This window comes from Pteropus vampyrus, unplaced genomic scaffold (genome assembly GCF_000151845.1).
Source record: "Pteropus vampyrus isolate Shadow unplaced genomic scaffold, Pvam_2.0 Scaffold20, whole genome shotgun sequence".
In the NCBI taxonomy this organism is placed as follows: Eukaryota; Metazoa; Chordata; class Mammalia; order Chiroptera; family Pteropodidae; genus Pteropus; species Pteropus vampyrus.
In genome coordinates, this window is record NW_011888801.1 from 1,508,274 (window position 1) to 1,527,386 (window position 19,113).

At 49.8% G+C, this 19,113-nt stretch overlaps 2 protein-coding genes across 19 annotated transcripts in view; both read right to left on the minus strand.

Moving 5' to 3' along the window:
• Window positions 1-115: 115 nt before the first annotated feature.
• NDST2 (N-deacetylase and N-sulfotransferase 2) lies at window positions 116-8,340 on the minus strand. Of its 6 annotated transcripts, none has more exons than XM_011355273.2 (15): window positions 7,970-8,339; window positions 5,838-5,874; window positions 4,413-5,751; window positions 4,177-4,264; window positions 3,718-3,872; window positions 3,349-3,534; window positions 2,972-3,100; window positions 2,658-2,840; window positions 2,474-2,570; window positions 1,983-2,106; window positions 1,671-1,845; window positions 1,323-1,493; window positions 1,128-1,237; window positions 832-934; window positions 116-735 (listed from the first exon to the last, which is right to left on the minus strand). In XM_011355273.2, the coding sequence occupies exons 3-15, from the start codon at window positions 5,415-5,417 to the stop codon at window positions 610-612; spliced, it is 2,652 nt and encodes an 883-aa protein (XP_011353575.1). In that variant the 5' UTR covers window positions 5,418-5,751; window positions 5,838-5,874; window positions 7,970-8,339; the 3' UTR covers window positions 116-609. The 6 variants fall into 6 exon arrangements, with proteins under 6 accessions (XP_011353575.1, XP_011353573.1, XP_023383679.1 ...); XM_011355271.2 differs by having other exon boundaries at window positions 4,413-5,755; XM_023527911.1 differs by having other exon boundaries at window positions 5,838-5,997.
• Window positions 8,341-8,703: 363 nt separating this feature from the next.
• CAMK2G (calcium/calmodulin dependent protein kinase II gamma) overlaps window positions 8,704-19,113 on the minus strand; it is a 55,248-nt gene continuing 44,838 nt past the window's right edge. For 5 of the 13 annotated variants that reach the window (XM_023527917.1, XM_023527920.1, XM_023527919.1 and 2 more), the window contains 5 exons: window positions 18,654-18,698; window positions 17,138-17,186; window positions 15,365-15,478; window positions 13,307-13,382; window positions 11,996-12,959 (listed from right to left, as the gene is read on the minus strand). In XM_023527917.1, coding sequence (XP_023383685.1) covers window positions 12,611-12,959; window positions 13,307-13,382; window positions 15,365-15,478; window positions 17,138-17,186; window positions 18,654-18,698 — 633 coding nt within the window. In that variant the 3' untranslated portion in view covers window positions 11,996-12,610. Of the gene's footprint in view, window positions 10,700-11,159; window positions 11,405-11,995; window positions 12,960-13,306; window positions 13,383-15,364; window positions 15,479-17,137; window positions 17,187-18,653; window positions 18,699-19,113 lie in introns of those variants that run through there. The other 8 variants (XM_011355281.2, XM_011355280.2, XM_023527923.1 and 5 more) reach the window with 3 other exon arrangements.

Consider the following 19,113-nt stretch of genomic DNA (forward strand, 5'->3'; position numbering starts at 1 on the left):
CTGCCTGGCCCTTTCCCTTCTTTCCCTCCACGCATAGATGAACCTTGAACCAGGGGAAAAGTCTGATACTTGCTTTATTCTAGATTTCTCCCACTCCAGTGAAGCAGACGAAGCAGAAAAATAAGGATGTTTATTAAGGACATTTCAAGCCCACAGCTAGGGCTCATACTCAGCTCTATGAGCCACTGTCCGACCTCATCTCCATTCAATGTGAATGACATTAGGGAGGTCGGGCCACAGGTATATCCCATTAATCCCGCAGTAAGGGATCCCTCCCACAGCCAGGTATACACTCTGGGGATAAACAGGGAAATCATTTGATTAATACTTTTCTCTATACCCTGCCTGTACTCTCTCATTCCTCCCCACCTTCTAAGACCATGGGTCAAAGGTGACTAGTACCATAATGTGGGGTATCAAGGGAAGCCCCTTTATCAGACATCAGAGCTGGGAAAGGGACACCTTTCCCTTCTCAGACATCCCAGGTCTGAGGGCCACTGAGGTAGAAGGGGGTGGGGCCAAGCCACTCAAATCCCCCTTGTGGGCCCTGCTCTGGGCTTGCCCTTTAGAGAAGCAGGGGGCTTTTTGCTGGTACAGGAGGCTGGGATGTCAGCCCAGACTGGAATGCTGCAGTTCTTCCCGAAGCCATGAGGGCATTGGCTGTCCAAGCCGGCTGAGTAGCTTTGACAGGTCCAAATTGTGGTTCCGGAAAAAATCCGTAAGAAAAAGGCGGGACTGATAGAGAAAAATGAAGGCAGAAATGGTAAGAAGTCGGACACAGAAACAGATCTTAGGGGTGGAGAGGGATAACATGTCCCAGAATTTACTTACCTCAGTGTCCATGTCTGGGTACCTCCGGCCTTTGCTCTTGCCTAGACAGCGAGTCTTACCACTTTCAAGTCCCTGGCACCAGAATCCCTTATCTTCATCAAACCTGCTCAACAGGAAGAGGCCATTAGGTGGCAGGGAGAAAAATCCAAGCCCATAAATGTACACTCTCTCTCTCTCCCAGCCCAAAAGACACAGGTCTCCTTGTGAGACAGGGTAAATCCATTTCGTCCAAACAGACATGGTCAGCCTGCTTCCCCATTTTCCCCATAGTCCTCTCCTGGGTCATGCTCTCCCACCTGAGGGTCCGTGTGTAGTTCAGAAAGGGTGTGATACCCAGGAACTTCTGGATGCTCTCCATTGAAGCAGCTGGATTGGTACGCAGCTCTTGCCCATCCACAATCAGCAACTAGGGACAGGGATGTGGTTACTACTGTACTCTTTAGAAGTTAAGGGGAAGGGAGACCCCAGTGAGGGATATCAGGGGAGTGTACCTGTCCAGATGGGTAGTAAGTTAGCCAGCGTTGCAGATGGGTGGAATAGTAGCCGGGGACAAGACAGCGGTTTTGCAAGGAACGAAGTGCTAGAGGGGCCTGGGAGGAGGCTGAAATCACCTGGTAGAAGGTATAGTTCAGAGCAGCTGGGTCTCCATGTGCTCGCTGGTGCTGAAGGACAGGAGTAGGAAGAGAAGGGATTGGTGATTTGACAGAATCATTTTGCCCCACTCTTGGCAACCCTCTCCAAGGCACTAGTTTAATATCCCTACCCTTATCCCTTTCTGTCTCTCTAGCAGTGACCACCTCCCTCCCCAAGCCCTAATATGTCCCTAGCTTCAGGCTCACTTGGTACCAAGAGTAGGCCCTGTCAGCAGGGTTGGTGAGCACAGTGATGATCTTGGCTCGTGGTAGGAGGGCAGCCCCGCGCTGTGGTACAACTTCTGAGTCAAAGTAGGTGGCACTTTTTTCAAATAGGAAGTCAGTGCTGGCATTGGAAGGGATAGGAAAGAAGTCCATGTACCTAAAAAGTAGCACAGAGGAGGCAGAGAATTTGCAGTGTGAAAAGGGCCCAACATCAGTATAGTGGAAGCTGAAATGGGGTACTTTGGGGGTAGGGAGTGCTCCTCTGAGAAGCATTCCAAAGTGTCCCAGTCTCACCAGTCAATGCCCTTGTGGTAATTAGGGCCGTTGAAGAACTGAATCTCCTCAAAGGTGCTGGGGCTAGGGAAGCTGCTAGTCACAGCTGGGTGCAGGCTCAGGAAGAAGTGAATAGCTGTGGTCCCTAAACAGGAGAGAAAGTCCAAGGAAGTCCATGGAAGAGAAGCCAGCTCAACAACATGCTCTTGAAGTAAGAAAGCAACCACTCTGGGTAGTAAAATCCCCTTTGGCCAAACTGGAGTAAGAGAAGGAAAGTCTGAGTGAGGCCCAGGGAAGGGTTCAAATAGTAGTTCTCAGCCATAACTGTGCATCAGAATCACTTGTGGATCTTAAAAAACTCAAGAGATGATTCTGATATATAACCAAGGTTAAGTAAGAATCACTATCTCAAGAGACTGGATTAATGAGGGGTGGGTATGAGAAGGGAATTCCTTGGCCAAAGATTCTTGTGTTTAAGGCAGGGCAAGAACAATTGTCTAAGGATGATTCACCTGTCTTCTGGGGTCCCACAATGAGGAACTTCGGGAGCCGATCACAGGTTTTCTCTTTGGACCAGATGTCTTTGTGCCTCTTGTCATCACAGGGATTCTGAAGGTGAGGCCAGGAATCAGATAAGGTCTAATCTTTTCTTCATTCCCCACCATCATGTCTGGTCAGCCTGACTTTCACCCATACCTGCCAAAGAGGGCTTTGCTCTTGAGGGAAGAGTTCAAAGTACTTTCGTGCTAGAGGGACAGGAGGAAGAGTCTGCAGGCGCAGCCGTGTCCAGCACTGGAGGAAGCGTACCAGGCTTTCAAAGGTGTACAGGCCCAGTCGATCATTTCCATAATTGGACAGATGAGTCATAAATATGCTGATCTGCAAGGGGGTGCCTGCATGTCAGAGTTGGAGAGCCTACCCCACCTCAGAAGCAAGCTTGGTAAGCAAAGGTCCCAGCCTGCGAGCACTTTGGCTCTCCATTCTTCTAGCTCATCTTCTCGGCACCTTACCGGATTAAGCAGCACTGTCATAAAGAGCTCTCCACCACGGATGCTCTGGTCTAGTTCACGGGAGCCTCCGGGATACTCATTATAGAAGATTGTGTGAGTGAAGAGGCCACATGTCTGCCGTGGCAGCACCTGGAGGGAAAAAAACAGGGATAAATGAGATTTAAAAAGGAGAATGAGATGAAGGACAAAAGTCCTGAAGCATTAGGATTCCCTGGGTTTGTGAAGGACTCAGTCTGAATGAAGTTAATAGTATTAAAACTCTTGCTATGTGCACCATGACTTTTCACCCCTCAACCCTTATTTGACAGGACATAGGTCAAGTTGAAAGTTGTCAAAATGTGGGAGCTTGATTCAAATTTGCATTAGGAGTCCCTCACCATAATGCCATTGTGAATGAAGCCACGGCGGTAGCGGGCAGGGCGGAGATGGGGATACTCCTCAGTGCTGGTCACCTGGATGCCCCATACAGATTTCCAGGCCTCATAGAGCTGCGTGTGGATGGGATACACGCCCGAGTGGTGGGGGGCCACAGCATACCCCAGATCCGTGGGAATCCCATGCTCCTGGGAATGGCATAGATTCTCACCAGGACCTGGTGAGGTTTGGGGAATAGAGGGTAAAGAGGGTGGGGATGCCTCCACAGAAAGAAATGTAAAGGGTAGGGAAACGGTACTCTATTAGGGGAAGGCTGAAAAGAAACCATTATCTCTGGGGAAAAGTATAAGGAAGAGATGCAAGGGTCTCACCAGAGCAAACTGTTTGTTGAGCCTCATCTGGTCAGCCAGCACAGAGCGATTGTGGAACAGGTGTGGCTGCATGTGGCTCCACATATGGGGGAACCACCAGAACTCTCTGCGGTGCTTCAGCAGCATGTCGTCCCCTGCATCCTCCTCCTCTGTCCCTATGACCACACAATGACCACTGACCACAGCCAGTTAGCCCATCTGCCCTCCTCTGTTCTATAACAACACTGAACACTTTCCATCCTTGGAACATCTGCTCATGTAAGACTAATTGCCCTGCTAGTCAACTTGCCCTCCAGCCACCCATGCTAAACTAAATTCATACCCACCATTAGCTCCTCACAGGATTGTGACTCCAAATCTTGCCCCTTCTCTCCAACTTGTCTACCCAGAAAGATGGACAGTGATGGAACAGATCAAATTAAGACTGATATGCTTGAAGGCACAGGGGAATGAGCTCACCAGTATGATAGAACTTGCCCGAGAAGCCCAAGTTGAAGGTGAAGTTGGGGACTAGGGTCCTGAGTTTGTTCTGGGTGGTCAACAGAGCCTGGGAAGAGTAGCAGGAACATAAGAAATCAGGAGAGAGCAGATTGAGCAGGAGAAAAATGAGAAGTATTCCTAAGACAAGCTCAGAATCAAGGAAAGAAGTCTGACAGGTAAGAGCTTGAAATAGCTTCTAAGGAAAAAAGACTGACCTCAACATCAGCCACCTTCATGCGGGTACCTTCCTTGCCCACAAAGATGTCATCAATGTCTACCAAGATGTAGCGGTCAACGTCCAGGCAGAGGCGCTTGCCAGTGAGGTATGAAACAGCATCAACAAAAACAAGTTTGTGGAGCCAGAAGGAAAGGCCATGACCAAAGAGCACCCGCTGGATGCCATCATGAAGCCCCAGGTCCTGTACCACGGTGGGAAGCCGGGCCCGGCGAGACACTGGTCCTGGCACAGGAAGCTCAGCTGGCTGAAGGCTGGCAAGAAGCACTGGTTCATATGTGCTATGATTGGATTGGAAGATGGTCCAGTCATCACCAGGCAGTGGCCCAGGCTCCAGGCGGCTGGGGCGTGTGAGATGCAGCAGCGGGGCAGAAGGATTTACTTGGTAGTCTCGGAGCCCCAAGTTTGAATGTAGAAAAAGGGGAAATCCCTTGAGCTGGGCACTCAGTAGGCTATGCTCATGGGCTCGGAAAAAGCCAATGATGCCCACGCCATACTCCACACAATACCGATCTAGCAGTTCCCGACTCCAGGCGTCCAGGTTGACATACTTGAGCAGGTTCTCATAAATGACCAAGACATAGCGGCCCCGGGTGTGATCAGTCAGTGTGGGCATGTCCCCTCGGCCAGGTGCCAGCTCAGTGTTATAACGAAAACGACTAGACTCCAAGATGGCCACGATCTCCTGCCCTAGCTGTGAGTATGCACTCTCTATAAACACAAGGACCACAGGTTCGGTTTGAGCTGTCTCTGGAGGCCGGGGAGGCTGAGGTGGGACTGGAGGCCGTACAGGGCCAGGGCCAGCTGCCCCACCACTGCTGCAGTCTCCCAAGGGCAGGGGCAAGGGTTCTTTGGCCTTGGGGCTGGTGGATATGTAGTAAGCCAGAAAGCCCATGGAGCCCAGACTAAAAGCAATCAGCAACAGTATGAGGCGGTGCAGTTCCAGCTGCCGAGCTGGGCGTACCACCTTCCACAGCTTGAGCATGGCGAGGGAGGGGATAGAGGGATGGGGGGACCACCTCAAGGGATGGGAGGTAGGAGTTCTATAGGCTGGGGCTCTCTTGGGAGGGTGGAAGGATAGGAAAAGAGGGGAAAGGGATTTCCTCAGGGTCAGTTCCCTGAAGAGGTGGAGACAAGTCCCCTTAGTATAGTGTAGGGGAGGTAGAAAGGGCAACAGGGGACAACTGGACAGAGTCCATTGGTGTCAGGTCACCATGGCCCCCTGACCCATAGCTTCAGGATGTAAATCTAGTCAGGCTCCACCCTTGGCTTGAGGTCCTCACATCAGAGGTCAGCAAAATTCACAATTTCTTCCCTTCCTATCTGTAAGACAGAGAAATCAATAGATTGTTTCTCCCTTTGAAACTGTGTCATTAATCTATTACCCTCTTCACACATCTCTTACCTTCTGCTCACAGGATTTGTTCTCCAAAAAAAATCTCCTGTAGAAGAACAACACAATCTGAGTCTCAAATCTTAGCTTCAGAGATTGTTCCCCTTCTTAGAATACTGTCTAAAGTCTCCTCCCTGAGCTAAGCTCAGAGCTGGAGCAGTATATCCAAGGGCTGGAAAGGAACAAATCTCCCATGAATGAAAGGCCAAATAGTCCAGGAGGCTAAAAATGAACCTGCTCTGAAAGGAGTTACCATCTCATGACCAAGCAGTTGGCCAGCCAGCAGGAGCTCTGGTCTTCCTGTGAAGAAGGAATGGAAAGCCCTGTGCTCCAACAAGATATCAGTTAAGAGGAAACTCATGAGTCTGTTAATCTTCCTCATCAATCAAACCCAACTTCACAGGCTAACAGCACTAACGAACATGCAGTCAGGTGGACACTATGGTGGGGGAATTCAAGAGCGAAGAGAAATGGTGCTAGCTAATGATTCTATTAGCTTCCAAACCCAGAACCTGCGGACTCTCTTTTTCATTGCTTATGAAAAATTACTCATCCTCTGCCTTTCACCTCACTTGTGCCAGTGTCAGGAGAGATGATAAAAACATAACCCAAGAGCAGGCCACATCACTGGGACCTGAGAAAAGCCAGAGAGCTGAGTCCAGAGTCTCTCTCCCTATCCACTCCAGTTCTCCTTCCTAACTTAGCCTAAGTGGTACTATTCTCTCATCCATAAACAGCTCAGTAGAGTCCTGAGCTAGCCTGGAGAGACATGAGGAATTGAGTCCTGTTACAAAAACAGAGCAAACCGAGTGGGGCTGGATGACAGAAAGCAACAGGAGCTTAAGTCATATCCAAACAATAAAAGAGAGGAATAAGGTCAGTGTGATCAGAAAAGTTTTACTGAGACCTAATTTTGGAGCCCTTTTTTCTTATATAGACTGCTTCTAAAAGCTTTAGTGTTGCTCTCTCCACCTTAGCCACTCCTAGTAAGGCCAGTGGCTGGCAATTCCTCTCTACCACCCACCTCCAGACATACACATCTTAGGGGTGATTAGGCAGGGACAGGGTCCTTCAGAATTGAGAGAGATGATTTAAGAACAGTTCGGCTTTGGCCTGGGCAAAACTAATTGACATGAAAAGAGAATTGGGAAAGAACCAAAATGGTGAAAGGGGTGAACTCTAAGAATTAGAGGAAACTCTGGTGAAAACAATGGTGAGAAGTCACTGAAAGGGAAGTGGATATTGGGGATGTATTAAGTATTGTAGTTAACATTTATTGAGAGCTTACTCTCTGCCATTCTTCTAAGAGCTTTCCATATATTTAATGCTCACACTAGCCCTAAGAGTAGGTAAGAGGTAGATACTATTATTATCTCCATTTTCCAAGAGTAATTTGGGGTCCAGAGAAGCTTAGTAACTTGCCCAGGATCACACAGCTGTCAGCGGAGGAACTGGGATTCAGTCAGACCAGTCTGACTGAAGAGCCCATGCTCTTAACCACTGCATTTTAGCTTCATACCTAGAAGCAGCAGCAATATTTTGAGATGGGGTGCCGGGGGTGCTATCTGGAAGTAGGAACACAGGTGAGGTGGGCTGCTGTATGTGTGTGCAGCAGTGTGAGGTTTCTGAGGGAGAAACCAAAGGAGTCATCCAGGCCTGGGCTGGAAAAAAGTGATAGGGACTCAGGGAGGCGGGAGTGTGGGCTCCGTGCTGGGAGATAAGCGGATGCTGTGAGAGGAGGAGGTACCGAGTGGCGACACCGGAATGCAGGGCTGGCACACCAACTTACGGATGAAGGGACGCTGCTGAGGGGGTATATGAAGTCACAGGTGGATATGGAAAGAGCGCTGGATGTGGAGCATTAAAGGGAAGGGGCAAGGAGAGCTCTGAGGAGAGTCTGGGGAGACATCGAGACGCGCATTGGGCTAGGAGAGCCCACAGGGGAGGAGGAGCCCCATGATGAGGGGGCAAGCTGAGGGGAGTGAGGCCACTATGAGGGAGGCAAGTAGAAGGGACGCGGGGCGAGGGGAGCGCAGGGCCGCGCTGAGGAGCCGCCCAGGACGACCCCGCGGGTGGTATGGTGCCAACAGACGGGAGGAACTGCAGGCGACCCTGTCTGTGGGGTATCCTCAGGGGCAGCTCACCCGGCGGACTGGGCGGCGTCCCCGCTGTCCCCGGACTCCGCCTTGTGCCGGGGCCGCCCGGCTTCCCTGCTGTCCGGGCCTCGGGCCTCGTCGCGGCAGCTCCGCCATCTCCCAGCGAACGCTCTGCCGCAGCCGGGGCCAACCACCGCTCCCACTGGGGGGAAGCGGCGCGCTGCCGCTCGCGGCGTCTGCTCTGGTCTCCGCCGCCTCCGGACAGGGCAGCCGCGCCGCCCAAGTGCCAGGCAGTCGGACTGTCCTCTGCAGCGCTCAGCCGAGCCTCGGCCTCACAGACAGCGGGCTCTGCGGCCCAGCCGCAGAGGCGCACCCCTTCCTCCCTGCGGGGTGGCACAGTCTGAAGAGCGTCGGGCGCCGCAGCTCCCGAAGAAGGGGCGGGGCAAGGGTGCGGGCTCGTCCACTCAGCCCCGCGGAGGGGGAGCTGGGACGGCCCACTGAGGGGTGGAGGGGGCGGCCTTTGGCGCGTACGGGGGACTTAGGGCGGGGCGATAACCCTAAAGGCCCACCATCCAAGGTCCCCAGATCCTTCCTTCCCACCCCCAACTCGCCTTAGCAGCCCGGCGGACTGGTTGGAGGTTAATGAATTTATAAGGAAGTTTCATCCCAAAATGAGCCCAAAGGGAGTTGGGGAAGGTACATCTCTCCATCCGAAGCCTTGCAACTCAGGCTGCTAAAATCTAAGCCTCTGGTCACAATCCTCCAACAGCAGTAACACAATGGACGGTTTAAAGGTTATTTTATTAAATATCTTCAGTTCAAGGTTTCATTGTAACAAAGCTATGAAGGATCTACCAACATTCAGAACAAACACTATTTTTAAATTATTTCTATGTCATCATGCAAAAATTCTGCATCAAATGCCTTCCATTTCCTGGTTAAAAGGTGATTTTTTTTTTTTTTTAATAGTCTACTGTCTATAGATGCTGACATTAGCCCCAGAAGAGAAATAAGAATGCTAAGAAGTGGGGCTGGAGCAGCCATATGAAGCTATGGGTCTTAATGAACTCTAAGACCATTTGTCTCCAAGCCAGCAAAACCAAACCCTATGGTGATGGTGTCTGTGTGCTGGTACTGCAGGCTTCAGGGCAGGAAAGGCCTAGGGCCCAGGGGCTGGGGCATGCATGAAGTGCTCCCAGGAGCCTGGCTAAACCCCAAGCACCAGCACCTGTGAGTCTGCTCTCTTCTCAGCTGGCTCCAAGGTGAACCTGTAGCTTTGCCTCCTGAAGGTAGTCCAGGGAGCTGGGATCTACCCACCTTTCTCCCTAATAGTGCAGATATTTGTGCAGATAAGCTTGCACAGTTGTTTGGGGGAAACCAAGACTATGACCAATCGCTCCTCCGTATCTTCTCTGCCATCTGCTTATAGATCTTTCCCCTCTGAAATGGAACTCCTTGAGCACAGAGAGGGACAATGAATGCAAAGAGCTTTGGCTCTGGACACCTCTATTGGATACATGCAGGTGGTGGTGGGGGTGATGCCCATGCAGATTGTCCAGCAGTAAGTCTATACTTCAGTTGGTCAGTAAAGAGGCCTCTTTAAAGAGGACACTTCTTGCCAAAGCAGTCAGGTCAATCTCAAAGACAGGAAAAAGAGATGGACGTGCAGCAAGGGAATAGTAGGAAGGGAGGCAGCCCTGAGGGCAGCCTGAATGCATAGAGACAACCATCAACTCAATCCCGCTGCCTCACTCCTCCCATCCCACAGGGGCACTTGGCAGAGGGCCCAGGCCCAGATGAGGGTCAGCATGGGGACCACCACCATGAAAAGGCAAGACAAAGATGGTCCAAATCAGCACAGAAACAGAACTGCCAAAGGCAGCAAGGGGAGCCCTGACCAGGGTCTGGCTCTCTCCTTGCTAAGTTATAAGAAAACAAACACGAAGCAAAGCGGCAACCCTTTCCCCTTCCCCACTGCAGGGATTAGGCCTTAATATCAGGGCCCACGTGCATTGTGCATCCTATAGAAATGGATGAGTAAGTGAGTACATGTCAGACTAACACGAGGTTTCTCATCGGCTTCGTAGCGGACACACTTCTGCAGCACCAATTCTCTTCCCTTCTACACTAAATGGAACAGTACAGCAACATCTGGGCCCTCAGTCCTCAGGCCACTGCTTCTCAGCTGCCTCCACAGCAGTCTGGGAGCTCTGTGTTCTCTCCCAAGTAGGTCTGATGGCCACGATGTTCTCATCAGCCTTATTCTAGGTGCCTAAGCAAATTCTGAAGAAGTCCATTCCTAGACCTGGGACAGGCAGGCCACTCAAGAGCTGCAATCACATCACAGCCCTAAAGCTCTGTCAGAGTTCTTGCCTGGTCCCCCGAGTCTGTGGAGGCCAGAGGCCAAGTTCACCTCTTCAAGGCTGGTGGGTGAGCCCGCTGCTCATGCCAGAATAGGCATCACACAAACTCCTCCTGCCTTCTTGCCAGCCCAAGGGCTATCGGTGGTTTTAAAACGCATCATGGTATGGATTCCATTTTTTTTAAACAATCCTTTTTTCTTTTTTTTTTTCCTTAAATGTAAAAAACACCTCGGTACAGCAGAGACAGACACGAAGGGCGGGCGGGAGGGCTGCATGCAGGGGCGTGCATTGGCTGCTGCCGCTTTGTAATTTAATTGTTTTAAACCTCAAACGAACAGGACTGCCGCTGTCACTCAGGCCCTCCAGAGCCACTGGCTGCGAAGGTTCGACCTCCAGCTGGGATCTCCTAATGCCCCTGTCAAACAGGATAGATGTGGTAACAGAACAGAGAACAATAAACACACAGATGAGTTCCAGGGACTTAAACACATTACACACATGGCCAAGTCTGCCCGAGAAGGTGGAGGATGGGGAAGAAGCTAGTTATTTAAATACAATGCCTCATATTTGCTGAACACTTACTAAATGCTTTACTTATAAATATCTTATTTAATTCTAACAACTTAATGAGATAGGTACCACTCTTTCCCTCTTTCTGACAACTGAGGAAATTGAGGCTTAGGGAAAGGATGTAACCTTCCACCCAATTTGGAATCCTAGAGCTTGACCCAGGTCTGTCTGATTTCAAAGCTTAAGTTATTACAACCACATTGTCCAGCCCTTGCCATTCCTCTGGGATGGCCCATATCTCCTCCCCCGCAATGCCACCTCTCAACCACCTGTCCCAGCCCATTCCCACCCCCCACCATGTGCACCTGTGGCTGAGCTCACTGCAGCGGTGCAGCAGGGGCCCCTGAGCAGTGATAGTGGACATTGAGCCACTTGCCATCCCGGCGGTGCCAGACCCGAGTCTCCTCCGACTGGCTGGTGCGAGGCCGGCCCTGCCCATCGATGTACTGAGTGAGGCGGATGTAGGCGATGCAAGCTGCGTCCTCTCCGATCACATGGACATGTGGGTTCAGGATGGTGGTGTGAATGGGCTTGCTGTTCTTGGATAAGACTGCAGGGGGCAGGGCAGGGTGGGGTAGGTAGGAGGGCATCAGGCCTGGGCACCAGCATTTTCCTCCCAGCCTGCACTTCTAAGTCTCACCCTCTCTCCAGGAACCATTCTGGGAGTCTCTAAGTCCCCCATGCACCTTTCAGAGGTCAGGAAACCCCATCACATTAGTCTTGGTTATCCAAAAGGAAGAGAAAGGTGGGGAACAATGGTAATAGCAGCTATTATTTTAATCAGACATTGTGCTGGGGTTTTATATGCACTCCTTGGTCGATATTATTTTCTTCATTATAAGATAAGGAGATAGGCTCAAGGAAGTTAAGTGATTTGCCCAAATCATATAACATTTGAACTCAGGACCATCTGATTCTCAACTCTGATCTTTTTTACTCTGCCGGGCTGATGTTTAGATTTCATAAAGGTTGGCTTGTCCTTAATTAGGGCTCCAGAGCAAAATCAAGAACTTAAAATATTCAAAATTGATTTGTGATTTAAAAAAAATCCAAAGTTAAAATAGAATCATTAAACAAGCTCAGGATATTCCTAGCGTTTCCAGGGTCCTCTGTGGGAAAGCCAAAAGAAGTTGGATTGCCATTATCAGCAAAAACTGAATTGTGTTATTTTTATTGAGATTCACATCTTAGTTCAATTCAAATATTAGACAAGGGTTACATGAAACCTTTCCTAGAGCTTCCATAAACTCTGGAATTGCTTCTGGCTACAAGAATTACTCAGCCTAGGGTTTACATTTGCAGCTGAGACATGGGGAGGATGGTAGTTAGTAGAGAAAACAATGACAAAATAAAATTCAGGGCAAGATGGGGAAGATCCAGGATAAAGTGGGAAGGAAGAGAAAAAAAATAAGACGGCAAGGGCCTTAGAGAGTAGAGAGGAAGATGGGAAGAGGTAGTGATTCAGATTCTTATCTCTTGGGACTTTCACAAACTGTCCAGTGTACAACCCCCAGCCAGGACTCCTGTCTCCCTCGATATTTAGGAGGATCCCTAGCCATAACTTCCGATTTCACAAACCATCAACAGTGCCCTGTTACTGGCTTGCATATTCTTATCCTGGTATTAATTTCCTCTATTGTGAAATTTACAGACACAGAGCTTCATTATTATTTGTTGATATCATCTCAACCTCATTTCAAATGGTTTCCAATTATCTTGGAAAGAAGTGAGGCTTAAAGAAGTACATTGATCCTGATTATGGCAACTGGCACTGCCATGAAACAGCTGCAGAATGAAGGAGCACACAGGGCTCTGGAGCAAGGCCTTCAAAGGTGCCATTTAAGAACATCCTCAGGGCACAAGGAGGGTGCAGACCAGCACACAGACCAGAGTGCAGCAGGTAGGTCGAATAAAGGAAAAGCAGGTAAGTAGGAAGAGAGGGTGAGTGGGGACAGAGGCAAAGGGGTGAAGGGGCAGGCAGGAGTATATCAGCAGCACGAACCCACTCACGATTCTCAAAGTAAAACTTATGGAAATCCATTCCCTCCACGAGGTTACCAAGAGCCTCAGGCTCAAAGGAAGTGAGGCCTGGATCGCAAATCTTCCTGCAAGAAAAGAAAAAGTAGCTTGTCAGTCTTCTATGGGAACTACTTGTATTTCTTCCTCATCAGTTGTGTCTGTCCTGTAGCAGGTTAGCTGTGGACTAGGCCTGACAAGATGGCTAAGATCTTAGGGGCCTACCTGCTGAGCTTAGCCCTGCCCTTTCAGCCCATGGGCTGAATCAATCAATGGGGTCTCTACCTGGAAGGGCACCCAAACTAGGAGCCTGGTGTTTTACTCAGACACTGTGCCCAAGACTCAGCCTTTCCTTTTCCCAGGGTCTCAGCTGCTTTTTATGAGGAAGGAAACGCCTTGAGAAACTTGGGTCTCAAGGAAATAGGTCTCTACTCACGTGTAAGCCTCAAAGTCTCCATTGTTGATGGCCTCAATCAGTTGTTCTGTGATCTTAATGATCTCCTGTTTTCGCACTGTGGGGGAAAAAATCCAGCAATTTACCTGAGTGGGACTGGGAAGCTCCCAAGTGACACAAAACCCTCCCCTATCCTTCGAGAATTCCCTGTGATCTCTTTGACAAAGGCGTCCCTCTTCTCTGTCTTTAAGGCCCTTTCTAGGAAGAGTGAGCCTATCTTTCTCTCCATGCCCCCTGTTGTCGGTAGAGCTAACCAACCCCCTTTTCCTGAAGCCCACTTTTTAGTTATGGTTCTCTGGCCTTTGTCTCCCTCTCCATCAACAACCAGGATACAGAAAACACTCTTGTTTTTAACAGCTGAGGAGCCTCACACATCATAAATGCCCTGCCCAGAGTCTGTGTATCCCATCCCCAGCAGGTTCAGCTTCTCTAAGAAGCATCTCCCAATAAGGCTGTTTCCACCACCCACTTATGTTTCTCACCTGAAGGGGCTCAGTCAGGTCTCAATTACCACCCCCACATCTCCCCACCCCGCTCCCACTCAGTAGTCCAGAACCTAGCCCTGGGCAACAGCCAGCCTGGGAATAGAATCTAGCCAGGGATGAGGGCTTCAAAAGGATGAACAGAGTCCTATGATGGATGCTTAATTCTCTTCACCCTGCTCATCTCCTCCACAGGGCTTTTCTGAGTTAAAGGATCTTGGAACTATAAACACTCTTTTTAAACAGAGCCCTCACCAGAGAGACAGCTCTGTTTACCCTGGACAAGATTTGGAGAAGCTCTAAATCTCATTCCAGCTCTCATGCCAGGATGTGTCCCTTAAAAAAACTAAGACAAGGCTCAGACCAACAGGCAGGCAGAATTGGTGCCCTCAGAGCCCCCCACCTCCACCCTATCCCAAGCCAAGGGACTGCTGGTGACAACCTGCACTCATGGGCAGCTCACTTACAGGGAGCGCCACTATTAGCAGAGGGTGCTGCCAGGGTAAGGGTAGGCTCGGGCTAACACTGACCAGAAACCTGGGCTGGCCCGGGCCACAAGCCTTTCCTCACAGGAGTGAGAGGCTGCAAGACAAATGCGAACATTAGAACAACACAGCCCAGAGGCACAGCTGGGAGAGGGCAGCGTGGCCAAAGGTACAGCCGGGAGAGGGCCCCAGAGCCATCAGCACCTTCGGGGGGCAGCCCCAGGTGGGTAAGCAGCAGGTTAGGGGAACCAACGAGCTCTATCCACTTTCTAGAGGCAAGCAGGCATGTGTACACATACACGCCCTCTCCAACCCCACCAAATCCATTTGCAGGACCTGACTGGGGCCCTATGGGTGAAGAAGATTGTGTTTAGAAACTCCAAAAGGATAGATGGTAGGAGGAAAAGCAACAGACAAAGGCATAATCTACACAGACACAACAAAAAATAGAAATATGAACTACCATTAACTCAGCAAGGCATCATATCAAAACATTCTACTATCTCATTTATTTTTCATAGCAATGCTCTAAAGTATGGGCCATTTTATTGCCACTTTACAGCTTAGGAAACTGAAGCAGTGGGAGGTTTAATCTACTTCACACATTTTTGAAGGTAGGGTAGCTGAAATTCAAATTCAGGTCTGTCTCACCCAAGCCCCATGTTCTTAATATGACATGCCGAGCCTCAGGAAACACATCCCAACACGGTTTCTGGGCTACTGCACTTTCGCTATCAGCCCGGCTCCCACCACCTGTGACCTGACTTCTGACTTGGCGGTTCTTCCTAGCTTGGTGTTGAGGCAAGGCCCACTGCACATCTCAGTGGCTTTCTACTTCTTCCCACCATGGCTGTTCTTCCACCCACTCTTCTTTATGTCTTTCGGTCCTGGTCTCAGGACCCTCTGCCTGGTTAACAGCACCTCCAATCAGCTTCCCCACCCAGCAGAGGCCGAGCTCCCAAAGCTTACTCAGATGGACAGCTGGGCTGGGCTGACAGCTCTGGGGGCATCCCTGAGGGGCTTCAGGACGAGCCGGGGAGACAGAAGCCAGATTGTGCCTCCCTCACACTTACTGGCTGAGGAGCAGAGAGAAGGCTGGGGCTGCATGCCTGCAGAGGGAGCTGTTCTGTCCCGGGAGCTCCGTCCTTCAGGCACCGAGCTGCCATTCCCAGTGCGGAGCGGGGCAGCTAGCCAGCCAGGGCAGGGCAGGGCAAGGCAGAGCAGCCAAAACAAACAGAACAAGGCAGGTGAGCGAGCAAGCCGGACAGGACCCGAGCCCGTGGCCCTGCAGAGCCGGGGCAAGGCAACGCCTCGGGCTGCTGTGGACACTGGACCACATCCCACGCCGCCACCTCTATCAGAGAGGCCTCCCAGCCAAGAGCCCCAGGGAGATGCACAGACCTGGGCTTGTGGCTTCTAGAGGAGCCTTCAAACAGCCTGTACAAGGACTCCTTCTCCTGGGAAAGATGTTCTAGGGGGCTAGGCTACAAAGTCAAGAGCCCAGCAGTGAAGGATCCACGTACTCTGCCAGCATCAACAGAACTGAACTGATCTGACCTTAATCTCAACAGCCCTGAGCGACTGACTGTTCTTTACTGCCTTACACATTTATGCTATTTTGGGGGTTCTCAAAAGTTTGGTGCCCCCTTATTGCTCCTGGGCATGTTCTCTCAGCTCTGTCCTGCAACATTCCTCCATCTTTTCTGAGCCTGCCCCAAGGTCACTTAACTGAAGGTAAAGGGAGCAATTCCAGGAGGCCAAACCAAAGAGCAGCACAGAGTCTGCCTGGCTGTCTTGTTCCCATTGTTTAGTCTGAATACCACCCCCTGGGGAAGGCCCTTTTCTGACCTCTTAATTAAAGGCTCTGTTCACGCTCTCTCTTTACTTTGTGCCATTTTCTCCACAGCACTTATCACTACTGGATTTTATCTTATTTATTTGGTTTTTGGTTTTATTATCTGCCTCCCCCACACCTGTGGAGAGGGATTTTAGTCTTGTCACTTCTGTAAACCAGAGCCATGGATGGTTTAGGGCTCGATAAATATTTGCTACTGGTAGTGAAAAGGAGACAAGGTTACTGAGGGCATAAAGGGTGAGGCCATGGAGAATGCTCTCTGGGGTATGACAATACTCTTGCTTGTTTTTCTAGCCACCGTTTTAAACTTCCTAAGTCATGAAGGAAAATTTTATTATTATAATTCCCAATTTACAGATAAGGAAACTGAGATGCAGAGCAGTAGAGTGTCACGTCTTCCCACACCCCCTGGCACTCTGGCCAGGCCCAAGCTTAGGCTGGTGGTCCTCACAGGATCACCGGGACACAGCCAAATGTGACTCAGACTCCATCATTCATGCCAAGGCTTTGTGACGAAAGTGACCAACTCATCCCAATGTGCCTAGGAATGATCCAGTTTTAAAACTGAAAGTTCCACATCCTGGCAATCACTTCAATCCTGGGAAAATTGAGATAACTGGTCACTCTACTAATGACTCGTGACATTTGTGGGCTACTTCTACAGGGACTCAAGATGTCCCTGTTCTAGAATGTCACATCATTATGAGCAACAGTTTTCTGAGCCCTGGCCCCAGATAGGTTCAGGAAAAGTTCTAGTTCAGCTATTCCGGTCTTGGGGTCAAAGAAAGAAGAGATGCCTCTTGCCCAACCTAGTAACAACAGACAGGGTCTTGTGTCCTGGCCCATGTAAAGTAGCTTTATGCCAAGCCCTCTCTTGGGGTATAGGGAGACATCGATCTCAGTTCTGGGGGCAGACAAGGCAGGTCTTCCACTGGAGCCAAGGTACCTGGGACACTGCTGGGTCCCTTCCCCACCAAGGGCCGGCACCTACCTTTGAGGTCTTCATCTTCTGTGGTGGTGTTACAGCTCTCCGTGGAACCCTGTAGTCCAAAAAGAACATGTTTGTTTATATAATTAGGCCCTTGGAAACCAGAAGAACCATGCAGAAAAGCAGAGTATGTGCTCCTACAAGAGGTTCAAGGAGGAATCATGGAAAGTTCTATTTTTACCCTTGCCCTCTTACTCTTACAAAACTCTGGATTCCCAAACATTCTCCCTAATCTTCCTCAACTCAGTAAATGGTACCATCAATGCCATTATTTGGGCGAAAACCTAGAGTCTTCTCCTAAGTTTGATCCTAGGTTGATTCTACTCTTTCTCTCTTTCCCTCAAAAATCTATGCAATCTAAAATCAAATCTGTAGTTCTACCACCAAAATAAATACCATTTTACCCCCTCTCTTCAAATGCATAGCTATAACCTGAGTCCAAGCTACCAATATCTAGCACATGAACTGCTACAATCACTTTCTGATCTCCCTGCTTCTGCATTTGTCTACTTCCTAAAATTCTTGCCTATAACATGGCCAGAGTGGTTTTTCAAAGAATAATCAGACTACATTACTTCCCAGTTGAGAACTTCCAATAGCTTCTTATTGCTGCTGGATTAAAATGTAAACTCCTAAAAGTCCTATATAGCAGTCCCTAACTGCTTCGCCAATTTCATCACCCTCCTGCCACCCTAGACCCCTGCTCTCCGCCCTTGCTCATCTCACTCTTAGGTGTTTGATTTCTTCTATTTCTTCATTCCGGATACATATCGAGCTCCTGCCCTTGAGGTTCCCTCTGTGTAGAGCGCTCTGCCCCAGAGTCTGCCTGGCTGTCTTGTTCCCATTGTTTAGTTCGAATACCACCCCCTGGGGAAGGCCCTTCTCTGACCCCGTAACTAAAGGCCCTGTTCACACTCTCTTTGTGCCATTTTCTCCATAGCGCTTATCACTACTGGATTTTATCTTATGTATTTGGTTTTTGGTTTTATTATTTGTCTCCCCCACAGCTGTGAAGAAGGATTTTAGTCTTGTCACTTCTGTAAACCAGAGCCATGGATGGTTTAGGGCTCGATAAATATTTGCTACGGGTAGTGAAAAGGAGACAAGGTTATTGAGGGCATAAAGGGTGAGGCCATGGAGAATGCTCTCTGGGGTATGACAATACTCTTGCCTCTGTTTTTCTAGCTGTTTACTCTCATTTAAACTTCCTAAGTCATGAAGGAAAATTTTATTATTATTATCCTCAATTAGAGTGTCTTGTCTAGTGGCCCAGGGCCAAAATTCAAACCCAGGCCTGTCTGAATATAGGGCCTGAGCTCAGAATCACTAAGGTACAGTGCCCTTCCTGGGAATGGAGCAACAAGCGGGCACACACTACCCCGAGCCTAGACTCTGCAAACACCTTGGTCTCAAGTTGTAGCCTGTAGGCTGCCAACATCAGGACCCTCAGACCCTGTGACCCAGCTTGCTTGTTTCCTGTTGCCATGGAAATCAGGAGACAGGCTCAGGATCCACTCACCTTGATCCCATCTGTAGCATTGTGTACCACGGTGGTTTGTGGCTCCTGTGAGAGAAGATGAAAATTACTCTCCTGACCTAGGGACAGAACTTATAGCTCTGCCCTAAGGGACTCCACTCCTACCCCAGTACCTTCAGAGACCCTATGATGACCACTGAGGCTGGCCCACCAGCTATTCTCAAAAGTCAAAATGTCTTAAATCAGCTGGGTCCCAGGTAGCTGGGAAGCCCCAGACTTAGGGACAGCACTGGCTGGTGAAAGGCCTGGCACTTAATGGAAGCGGGTACCAGGGAAGCTGAGAAGATGAGGGCCTCTGTCCCTTATTCCTGCTAGTTCTGAGTTTTTTTTTCTCTACAAGACAAGTACACTGAAGAAGCTATAGGGCCAAAGGCACAGGCTGGGCCCCACCAACAGTGTTCATCAAGGGGTATACAGGAAGCAGGAACACAGGGAGAGTGGA

Coding starts and splice junctions, on each gene's coding strand:
- NDST2 (XM_011355273.2), bottom strand. CDS start 5,417: ATGCTCAAGCTGTGGAAGGTGGTACGCCCAGCTCGGCAGCTGGAACTG. Junction 3,873..4,176: donor GGGCAAGTTCTATCATACTG/GTGAGCTCATTC, acceptor GTGTGGTCATAG/GGACAGAGGAGGAGGATGCA. Junction 1,846..1,982: donor TACCACAAGGGCATTGACTG/GTGAGACTGGGA, acceptor GCTACTTTTTAG/GTACATGGACTTCTTTCCTA.